The 12,260-nt window shown below is 45.3% G+C and overlaps 1 protein-coding gene across 2 annotated transcripts in view; it reads right to left on the reverse strand.

Moving 5' to 3' along the window:
• The window catches only part of DLL3 (delta like canonical Notch ligand 3), a 111,230-nt gene that overhangs the window by 36,218 nt on the left and 62,752 nt on the right, over positions 1–12,260 (reverse strand). For both annotated transcript variants that reach the window (XM_035116867.2, XM_035116866.2), the window contains exon 7: positions 1,326–1,977. In XM_035116867.2, the coding sequence (XP_034972758.2) occupies positions 1,326–1,977 (652 nt within the window). The remainder of the gene's footprint in view (positions 1–1,325; positions 1,978–12,260) is intronic.

Raw genomic sequence — 12,260 nt, forward strand, 5'->3', positions numbered from 1 at the left:
TATGAGCATCACTAGCTTGGATAGTGTTGTTTTCTTGTACTTACCGACCAAATCTACATTTACTTTTAAATTAAATTAAATTACTTCCACTACTACTGAAAACAGCTCACAGAAGCATGAAATAAAATCCAATACAAGCAGCACAATAAACAATCAAATGAAATATAAATTTTTCATTCTATCAGATGAGAATAAACCCCCAAAGTAGCAGTTCAGAATAAAAAATTGATGATGATGATGATGATAAATTATATACCCTACCCACTCTGGGCTCCCAACAGAATATTAAAAACATGATAAAACATCAGACATTAAAAACTTCCCTAAACAGGGCTGCCTTCAATAAAGTGTCCAAGTTTCCACATCATTGCTTTTTTAATGCAAGTGTTTTAAAAGACAGGTGAATAGTACCAGATAAAGGCACTGCCAGGGCTCCCTGGGGAGGCTATTCCACAACTGAGATTACCCTCCCTCAGCAGCCATCCACTTTACTACTCTTGACAGGGACACATGGAGAATGGTCTCTGAAGAGGATCTTAAAGCTTTGTAAGGTATATACAGAGGAAGGCAGTCTTTCAGAAGCCGCTACTGGCGCAACGGAAACACTGAAACCAGAGCAGTGCACAGAAACACCATTTACCCTCCCACTGGAGCGGTACCTATTTATCTACTTGCACTTTTTGGTGTGCTTTCGAACTGCTAGCTTGGCAGGAGCAGGGACCGAGCAACGGGAGCTCACCCCATCGGGGGATTCGAACCGCGGACCTTCTGATCGGCAAACCCAAGAGGATCAGTGGTTTAGACCACAGTGCCCCCCGCGTCCCTCAGATATCCTAGTCCCAAGCTATTAAAGGTTTTAAACCAGCACTTTAAAGTGGACCCAGAAATGGACTAGGTGTGGATGATAAACTGGTGTACAGTGGTACCTCTACTTAGGGATGTGATATGTTCCGGGGTGCCGTTCGGCCGTTCACACCCTGAAAAGTCCGTAAGTAGAGTGCCGCTTCTGCGCTTGATGCGATAGAGCGTTCCTGCGCATGTGCGAAGTGTGCAGATCGCTCCTGCGCATGTGTGAAGCGGCGAACCCAGAAGTAAACACTTCCATGTTTGCCGCGTTCGTAACCTGAAAAAACGCAACATGAAGCAAACGCAACTCGAGGTATGACTGTAGATGATAAAGCACTGGTGTAATATGACTGAAATGCTAAGTCCCAATTAATAACCTTGTGCTCTTTGCCCATGCACCCTACCCCAGAACTTCACACCAGTCTTCAAGTTACAAGCAAATAGAAGGAGCCCAAATCGGACAGATGGGTACCACTTACTTTTCCAGCTTCTTCTTGCAGACAGACTCACAGCTCTGATCCAGCAACTTCCTCTTGCAGTTGAACTGGTCACCACTGAATCGGCTGTCTTTGTTTGAGACCTTAAAGCGCCCAGGGGAGATGAGGAAGCCATCTCTCTCCTTGAGGTTGTTGATGGTTGCTAGGTCATTGCGGACACTGCTTTTCACAGCTTTGCGGCCCTGCCTCATATGCCGAAGCACAGCCACGGCGGCACATGCCGCAAGCACCAACGTCATGAGCCCCAGAGCAAAGGAAACTGCCAGGGCAACAGGAAAAGGGCCTTCAGCCATCTGCTGGCTGCTAACAGGGGTGGGAACCTGAACTTTGAACTCACAACTGGAACCCATGTAGCCAGACGAACACTCACAGACATGGCCCGAGAAGTGGGTGTAGCAGGTCCCACTATTCAGGCAAGGGTTGGAGCCACAAGCGTCCATGCGGGTACCACAGTCCTTTCCGCCATAGCCCAGGGTGCAGGAGCAGGTGTAGCTGTTTGGGCCATCAATGCATGTGCCTCCGTTAGCACAGGGGTTCCCTGCGCAATCATCTATATTCAATTCACAGTGAGGGCCAGCAAAACCCTGACGGCATTTGCAGATCACACTGCGGCCCAGATCCAGACAGTGTCCACCTGGAAAGGAAAGAAGAGGAAATTACAGATACATGCAAACAGATTAATTGCTTAAAACCAGCCAAATAATTAGTTTATTCAGTCCTGGACACCTGTGGCAACTGAGGCAGTAAGCCATTGTTTCTACCCTAAGGCAAATGTTTAGAGCAAGTCACTATTAAAGCACGATACATCAAGCAAAGCAATAAACCCATCCAAAAACCAGAGGATATATTTGCATAGCTTTAAAAGGACATCCCCCCCCCTTCCCAGGCAATTGTGGGAACTGTGGTGTGAGGTAATGGCCAGGGATCAAATGAAAAATGAAATTTCGATTTCTAGGAAGTCTTGATAGTTAAAGTAGAAAAAAAATCAGGTTCCAATCCAGGTAACAAGGAGGTAACTGAATCAAGCCCAGCACCTCGATACCGAGACAGGCCTGTTGAGTACACAAGCACCACCTCTTAGTCATGAGCTAGCAGAAATTTAAGGGAATACAGTCCTAGCTTGCAGCCTTGCACCCTGGTATGCACCATCTGTCTTCTCAACTGGCTGCATATAGGGAAGCAAAGGGAGTTGGGGAATTGTCAATAGGACATACTTTCATATTGTTCCTAGTTTGAGGGGTCTGAAACCTCTAAGTCCCATAGGTAACATCAGGCACCAAGCCCTCCTAAAGGGTGAGACGTAGTGCTCAAATTATGGGGAGATGAACAAGATGGACGTGTGCAGAGGAGGGCAACCAAGATGATCAAGGGTCTAGAAGCCAAGTCTTATGAGGAGTACTTGAAGGAGATGGGTATGTTTAGCCTGGAAAATAGGAGACTGAGAGGAGATATGACAGCCACCTTCAAATATCTTAAGGGCTGTCACATGGAGGAGGGAACAAGCTTGTTTTCTCCTGCTCTGAGCTCGAACCAATGGCTTAAAGTTGCGAGAAAGGAGATTCCGATTAAACATTCAGAAAAACTTTCTGACAGTAAGAGCTGTTTAGCAGTGGAACAGACTCCCACAAGAGGTGGTGGACTCTCTTTTGTTGGAAGTTTTTAAAGAGAGGTTGGGTGATGCCTTAGCTGAGATTCCTGCATTGCAGGGGGTTGGACTAGAGGACCCAACTCTAAGATTCTATGACCCCATGTTTATTGCCAAGGAGTGATATAAATATGGAAGTGCAGGAACTCATCTTGTGAGCCCCCATAGCCATGCCTCCAACGAGAATAAAAAATTGCAGGCAGCTGTTCTGAAAATAAATTTTATTCAATTTTCATAAAACACACACATATAAAACAAAACAAAAAACATACAATATCACAACGAACACTTTAACACAATAACAACACTACACATAAACCTTTAACATCCATTTCCTAATCATTGTCTTATGGACTTTCCCTCCCCCCCCCTTTCTGATTTCCAATTTACTCTCCTCTTTAGCAATTTTCCTTCCTCCTAATTTTATTAATCCTTTTCATTTTAATAACCTTACTTTAAAATCCTACCCCTTCCAGACATCCCCCTGCCACTATGGGGTTCCAGAATAAGGTAGGAAAACAACCAAAAAATCCATTTTCCAATCAAGCCCCCCACCTCACCCCTTCACCTCCCCCGAAAATTGCAGGCAGCTGTGTTGATCCAACACAAAATGCAAACAGAGCAGCAGTACTTGGCACAATGCCCAATTTATTGGGATTAGCATGACTGCAATCTTTCGCAGTTTTCTAGGAGTAAACACCATTGAACACAGTGGTGTTAATCACATAGTTCCTGCCTGTAAACCACATTAAGCTTTAATCAAAGGATCTTTAGTCAACTGAAATGAAACCTTCAGCTTTTAAAAAGAAATGCAATTGTATTAAGTGTTATCATTGAAAGTGCTAGCATGAAGGAGGAACCCTGTTCAAAGAAAAGTCAAAAAGTATCCAACTTCTATTTTCCCCATTCTCCAGCTTCTCTTGTGCATGGAGTTCCCACCTCCACCGCCTGCATGGACCACTTGGAAATTGCTGGTCTTGGCAGAACGCGTAATGGCTTTTCTGGCTGCTATAGCAGCTGCAGTGCACCATGTAGATACTTTATGATTTTTAATCGTGCTTAATTGTTTCTTTTATTATATTATCATTGTTGGCCCCCATCTGTCTTGAGAGACAATGGAGTGTGCCTCCAGGGGTGAAGTTAACAGCACCAAAGTGACCTCTCTGGCGTGCAAGCCTGAGCAATGTGTGTGGAGGTCCTGGGCTGCCCAAACAACAAGGCCCGTCTCCCCCTCTGCCTCACTGATGTGGTCCAAAGGAAAGCAGAGCAATATGTTTTGCAGCAGCTTGGCTGCAGGAGTTGCTGGACGGAGGTGTGCAAGGCACCATCAGATACCCTCACCTGTTTTAGCCACCAGTTGAAGCCATTCCCACAGTGGCATAGCATGGGGGGCAGGGGAGCTATGGCCCTGGGCACCCCCAAAACAGGCTCCCTCATCGAGGCCAGAGCTGCAAGGAGGCAAGTTGCGCCCAACCCTCCTCCTCATGGCCAGTGAAGACACACCCATGCCTTCCCTGGGCTGGCCAAGAGGGAGGGAGGGGGCCGTTGCTGTTGCCACCGCCCACCAAGCAGGGAGGGAAGAAAAGGGAGGCAGGAAAGCACTGCTGGAACCATGTGTGTTGCCCAGTTTCCCTTGCTGCAAGGACAGGAGGGTGAGGCAACACGGCAGTGCTCCTGGCTTCTCACTTCTCTGCCTTATCTCTGCTCTCAAGTTGGAGCTAGTTTGCAAGGAGAGACTCTCTTGATTTTATTTATTTTTGTAAATCATTTTTATTAAATTTTCCACTTTAACAGTCCAATCATATCACATTAAATATTCCAAATTATACATATTATACATATACATATCAAATAATCCAAATATTCTGCCAAATTATAAATTTTCTGGGACATCCCATGCTTCAAGCTTGGAGGGCTCTAGTCATCCTCATAATTCTACTGCATTTCCTAGTCATTTTCAGTGATTCCTCTATTTCTTTCTGATGTTATCCTTCGTTCTTTCACAGCCTCGGAGTTGTTCCCACAAGCGAGTTAAAACAAATGATGTGTTTCTGTGTAGATTTTATGTCTATGATACCCTTCCATAAGTTGACCGTATCTCCTCACACGCTGGTGTTTCTGTTGAATCAATCCAAAAGTCTTTTCATTGCTGGCAGCTGCCATCTTCACAATTCCGATAAAATAGGGAAGTAATAGTACCACTGTATTCTGCTCTGGTCAGACCTCACCTGGAGTACTGTGTCCAGTTCTGGGCACCACAGTTCAAGAAGGATACTGACAAGCTGGAACGTGTCCAGAGGAGGGCAACCAAAATGGTCAAAGGCCTGGAAATGATGCCTTATGAGGAACGGCTTAGGGAGCTGGGCATGTTTAGTCTGGAGAAGAGAAGGTTAAGGGGTGATATGATAGCCATGTTCAAATATATAAAAGGATGTCATATAGAGGAGGGAGAAAGGTTGTTTTCTGCGCTCCAGAAAAGCGGACATGGAGCAATGGATTCAAACTACAAGAAAGAAGATTCCACCTAAACATTAGGAAGAACTTCCTGATAGTAAGAGCTGTTCGACAGTGGAATTTGCTGCCAAGGAGTGCCTCCTTCTTTGGAGGTCTTTAAGCAGAGGCTTGACAGCCATATGTCAGGAATGCTTTGGTGGTGTTTCCTGCTTGGCAGGGGGTTGGACTGGATGGCCCTCGTGGTCTCTTCCAACTCTGATTCTAAAATCAAGTCTAAGCATCTGCTCACTAATTTCCAAAACCGGTTGCATCAAACATAGCCTTTCCAGGGGAGATTTACCAGATCAAAACTAGAAATACAAATATTGTGACATATTAAAGGCTCACCTCGCCCTATGACTATTTAACTGCAACCCACTCCTAACTTCCAGCATGGCGGATTTCCAAATTGTAACTGCGACACATCCCATGAAGATTCCAGGAAACCGTCCAAGTTTTTAACAAGACTCCAGCGGCTAATGAGATCCTGCTTCTGTCTGATGTCAACAAATTGGAGAATCTTTTTTCCTCTTCCAAGCAAATCAAAAGTCTAAAACCTTAATTAATATATTTTCATTTCCACACAGTTTATAGTTTTAAAGCCATATTATATCAACAAATACCAAACTTTCCAATCTCGCTTGTTATAAATATTGTAGACGGTTCTTCTGGTTTTTTTTTTTTTTTTGCCAAGTAATATAATGAAGTAAAATACAATAATGAAAGAGGCTCGCCCCCCCCCTTCTGTTCCATTCTAACATACCAACAGATGTTAAACCTACTTCCACTCAGTCGTTTTTGGCACCTCAGTGGCTGAGTTGTTTAGCAGAGTAGTTCCTCCCTCCTCGCTTGAAGCATGTCCAAAACTTAAATCCAATTTTTCCTCTTAAGAAATGGAACTTGATTCGCTCGCGGAGACAACATCCAGGAGAGCCAGACTCTCTCGGGGGCTTTCCATCCAGTGCCCCCCAGCCCTTCCTCCCTTCCAAATTTGGGTCTGGTTTGTTGGGCATCTGCGGATGAGCCTGCATCTTCCTGTACCCCCTGGGAAGATTTCGGGGAGGCTGATTACTCCCATCTCAGCCTCTAATTACCCTGCCCCGCAAAACCCCCATGCCACCGCCGCCCTCCCAAGGCGCACGCTCGCGCTCCTCCCACCCATGGAGGGAACGGCGCGAGCTCCTCAGCGGCTGCAGCGAGCGAGCGGGGGCGGTGGCAGCGCCTGTAGCTTAAGGCTTCAGCTATGAGCACTGCAGCTGCTGCTGCTGCCACCGCCGCTCACTTTCATTGCCTACAGCAGCGTTTCTCAACCGCTGTTCCGCAGCACACTAGTGTGCCGCGAGACGCTGGCTGGTGTGCCGCGACGTTTGGCGACCCCCCCTCGGAGATGCGGGCGGAGGAGCGCAAAGGCTCCGGCCGTCATTAGTAGGGGCTGCCGTCGCAAGACAAAGGAACTGGCATGTGGCTGCCGTCCCGGAGCCCCTCCCCGCTCATGCATTGCCCAGACAAAGGCCGCCTCTCCCTTGCAGCTTTCAGACGAGGGCAGGAAGCGGAGGAAACACCCGCTGCCTTCCGTCCTGCAAAACTGCCGTCTCTAAGCGCGAGAGAGACGCTCGCCTCCCCACCCCCCGCATTGCCCTTTGCTCCTTCGACGGGAAGCTCTGTAAATGTTCCGCCTTGGGCTGACTTGCTACTGGCCATTGGGGACGGTGATCCTGGCCCTTTGTGAGTCGGCTGCGGGGAGCCAGCTGAGCCCCGAGAAGAGTTTGGTATGGGGACCCGGCCTGAGAGCAGAGGTGGTCCTCCCCGCCCGGTATTTTTACATCCAGGCTGTGGACACGGAAGGGAAGAGGTAATTCGGTGTAACACTTTTTCTTTTCTTTTTTAAGTGGGTGGGAATGGGGCCGGGGAGGAGTTAAGGTGGATGCGAAGCGATGCGAGAGCCTGGCTTGGCGGATCTGGAAACGGATTTGCATGCCCGTCGCAGGAATCCGGAAGAGGCTCTGTGTTTTGGAAAGAAAAGCAACTTTTGTGCGTGTTTATATGTATGTGTGATCCGCTCTGCCCTCGGTATACAGCTCTATGGAGAGAGAGGCAATTTCGCAAACTTTGATTGGTTCCCCCAGGGCACTCTTGAGTAAGGAGCTGCGAGTAAATCTGTGTTTTTTGGAAATGTCCTTAGAAAATTCACACTTACCGTCTTTATGTGTATGCTTCAAAGCAGTGCTAGAAACTGAGATATGAAAGCTAGGAGCTCAAGGGCGCCTTAAACCGAGGTTATGGGCGCAACAACAGAATGTCTTTTTTTATAACAATAATACAAAGCTGAAAATGAACGGACCGCAGCTAAAGCCTTATGTTCATTTTTCACATGGTCTAGTTCAGGCATGTCCAACAGGTAGATCGTGATCTACCGGTAGATCACTGGGTGTCTGTGGTAGATCACTGGTACATCACTGGCTTCCCTCAAAGAAGCTCAACAACTTTAACTCCCCTAAAAAAGCTCAACAACTTCCTTTCCGGCGGGTCAGCACTGTTTATTGGCGTCCGCCAGGCACGTGACAATGTAAATCGCCCTTCTCGTCGCTGCACGTCGCGGCAAAATTTAGACAAACTAAACTAAATATACGGCGGCACAGAGTTGGTGTGCCTCGTGATTTTTTTCATAGAACAAGTGTGCCGTGGCCCAAAAAAGGTTGAGAAACACTGGCCTACAGACAGCCACCCAATCTTAAACAACTCCTCACCCACAATAATACAACCACCAGACTTAACATGGACACTGGTACCAGAGCCTGCAATAAACCCAGATGCCAACTTTGCTGCCACATACACCCGGACAACATCATTACTGGCCCCAACAACATCCAACATACCATCTCAGGACTATTCAATTGCTCGTCTTCTAACATTGTGTATGCCATCAAATGCCAACAGTGCCCTTCAGCTCTCTATATTGGACAAACAGGCCAAACCCTACGCCAAAGGATAAATGGACATAAATCTGACATCAGGAACCATAAGACAGAGAAACCAGTAGGAGAACACTTCAATCTCCCAGGACATTCTATACAAGATCTCAAAGCAGCTGTTTTATTACAGAGAAATTTCAGGAACAGACTGGAAAGAGAAGTTGCTGAATTGGAACTAATTACCAAGCTTAAAACCATGGAGCCACCTGGGATGAATAGAGACATTGGATTCTTATCTCATTATATGCATGATCAAGCTTTCTTTAGCACCTCAGCCCTTGTTTTTCCCCCCAGGACTAATTGCAGCCATCAGCAGCCGTTAACAGCCATCCACAGGTTTACCACTCCCATCAGCCCATCACCCATCCCCACCCACCCATCCCACCACCCTCTGTATATATATATAAGGGCCTGACACTTCCGTTTCTAGTGTATCTAAATGAGATGAAGATATTGTATAAATATATTAAGTTAAAATGGAAATATTAGTTGATATATGGGGAAAAATGAAAAGCTGCTTAAGAGGGAATTAATTTGAACTCGGGGGGGGGGGGTGTCGGGGAAGCCCATAATGTTAATTAAGTAAGAATATGATGTTTGTATTTTTGTTTTTGTTTTTTGTTTTTCTTCTTTTTTCTTTTCTTTTTCTTTTTTTTGTGTTCTTTTTTCTTTTGTTATTGGGGGGAGGGTAATATTATTATTATTTTGGATGAATTGTTGGTCCTGTCCTCCTTTTTTCCCTGTAGAAAATCAATAAATAAAAATTTTTTGGGGGGAGATTTAATGAGGACTGCCATCGTTGCAAGAGAGTTGTGACGTTTTAACATCGATACTGCAGTGCTTCAAGAAACTCAAAGAGCAGGAGAGGGACAACTGAAGGAAGAAAAAGGAGGCTACACATTCTTCTGGAAAGGTCTACCTAAACAAGAACGTCAAATACATGGAGTAGGCTTTGCTATCAAAAATGATCTTGTGAAGCTCTTGTCAGAAGTCCTTACTGGCATTAATGAGTGGCTTTCAACCCTTCAAATAAAACTTGCCAAAAACCAACAGGCTAACTCCCCACCAGAGTAGAAATCATGTATTGAACAGATGGAAAGCTCTTTAATCTGAGTAGGTTGAAAGCAAAGAGTAAGGTTACCATAACTTCCGTCATAGAACTTCAGTATGCTGACGACAACGTAGTGTATGCACACTCAGAGGACAACCTCCAATCCATCCTAAATATCTTCGCAGAAGCTTACAGAAAGCTTGGTCTATTGCTCAACATCCAAAAAACCAACAAGCACAAAATAACCCCTCTGCAGTGTAACGTTGCTGTAACATTGGAAAGTGTTGATCACTTCTCCTACCTGGGCAGTTACCTTTCCACGAGGGCCAACAATGATGCCGAAATCCAGCATCGCCTGAGCTCTGTATGTGCAGCTTTCTCCTGACTGAAGTTCAAAGTGTTTGAGGACCGGGACATTCACAGGGAAACCAAAATGCTTATTTACAAAGATACTGTACTACCAACCATACTTTATGCTTGTGAAACATGGGCCACTTAAAAATGTCATCTCCAACTCCTCGAAATATTCCACAATGGTGTCTCCAAAAATTTTTTACATATCACTTGGGAAGACAGGCAAACTGGAAGAAGCAAGGATTACAAGTGTTGAAGCAATGATTCTTCAACATCAACTTCGTTAGACTGTTCATGTTGTCTGGATGCCTGATTATTGTCATACAAAGTAACCACTTTATTCTGAACTTAAAAATGGAAAGAGTGGTGCTGGCTGTCAACGAAAGAAGCTTGAAGACTCTCTCAAGGCAAATCTTTAAAATGTAGTATAAACACAGACAGTTGAGAAACACTGCCTGCAAACGCTCCAATTGGAGAACAGCCTTTACCAGAGGTGTTGTGAACTTTGAAGATACTTGAACTCAGGACGAAAGGGAGAAATGAGCTAAGAGGAAGGCACGTTTGGCAAACCCTTACCATGATCAACTCCCATCTGGAAACCTATGTCCCCACTGTGGAAGGATGTGTGGATCCAGAACTGGCCTCCACAGTCACCTATGGACACACCATTAAGACCGTGTGCATGGAAGACAATCTTACTCAGCAACGAGTGATCTCCAAAGAAAAAGAGTTAAGCTTCACTAAAATAATGTAAGTTAACTGCTTCAGACACAAAATTACTACATAAATGCCAGTTGCAACTATTACTCCTCTACTACTGAGAATTTTTCTGTCAAAATCATTCATGTCTCTTACTACTCAGACCATAGAACACCTCTCCTTAAAAACCTGTATTTTCTTCTTACCTAGGATCCAGCAGAAGCTCCTTATCCTTCGAAACCCTTCATGGCCTTGATCCCCCCCCCACATCTCTTTGCCTTCAAGCCACCCATAGTTTTCACCCTCCCAGTTCTTACCATTGTCAGCTGCCCCAACTCTGAGTTTAAATAACAGAATGAAAAATATAATACATTCCTGGTCTTGGTGGTTTTCCCAACTTGTGCTTCCAGTTTTTATATACATGGCTGAACTTACAAAACAAAAAAGGCACATTTCTACAGCATAGGCCAACACACATATCAAAGGTGATCAACTTCTGGGGCCCATGGGCACTCTGCCAAACTATCCAATTGCTTTGGGCACCATGGGCACACTGCAAACAAGCCCACACTACAAACTATTCTATTGGCCACAGCAGAATGCTTATCTGAAGCCTAATTTCAGCAAAGGGAACCCTGTGGATGCCAAGGAAGGCCTCTGTGCATGATTGTACATCCGCAGATGCTACATTGGCAAACCCTGGCATTCATAAGGTTGCCATATTTTGAAGAGCAAAAAAGAGGACACTATGTTGAGATATGAAAGGAACATTTTGTGCAAAGATTACCATGATAAAGGACAAAAGTGGTAAGGACCTAACAGAAGCAGAAGACATCAAGAAGAGGTGGCAAGAATACACAAGAGGAATTATACCAGAAATATATGGAGGTCTCATACCTCCATCGTTCTGCCCGGACACTGAGGTCCAGTGCTGAGGGCCTTCTGGTGGTTCCCTCACTGTGAGAAGCCAAGTTACAGGGAACCAGGCAGAGGGCCTTCTAGGTAGTGGCACCCGCCCTGTGGAATGCCCTCCCACCAGATGTCAAAGAGTAAAACAACTACCAGACTTTTAGAGGACATCTGAAGGCAACCCTGTTTAGGGAAGCTTTTAATGTTTAATAAATTATTGTATTTTAATACTGTTGGAAGCCGCCCAGAGTGGCTGGGGAAACCCAGCCAGATGGGCGGGGTATAAATATATTATTATTATTATTATTATTATCATTATTATTATTATTATTATTATTAATGGACCCCATGGACCAGAGCATGCCAGGCACTCCTGTTTTCCACTGAGTCCCACAGTTTCGTCAAATTCATGTTGGTAGTTTCAAGAACATTGTCCAACCATCTCGTCCTCTGTCGTCCCCTTCTCTTTGTGCGCTCAATCTTTCCCACATCAGGGTCTTTTCCAGGGAGACTTCTCTTCTCTTGAGGTGGTCAAAGTATATTGGAGCCTCAGGTATATTGGAGCTTCAGGATCTGTCCTTCCAGTGAGCACTCAGGGCTGATTTCCATAAGAATGGATAGGTTTGATCTTCTTTCATTGAGATTTCTCAGGAGACAGATGAGGTGATCAGGCACTCCCATTTCTTTAAGAACTTGCCATAGTTTGCTGTGCTCGACAGTCAAATGCTTTCACGTAGTCTATGAAGCAGAAGTAGATGTTTTTCTGGAACTCTCTAGCTTTCTCCATAATCGAC

The sequence above is a fragment of the Zootoca vivipara genome, chromosome 6 (assembly GCF_963506605.1).
Source record: "Zootoca vivipara chromosome 6, rZooViv1.1, whole genome shotgun sequence".
Classification (NCBI taxonomy): domain Eukaryota; kingdom Metazoa; phylum Chordata; class Lepidosauria; order Squamata; family Lacertidae; genus Zootoca; species Zootoca vivipara.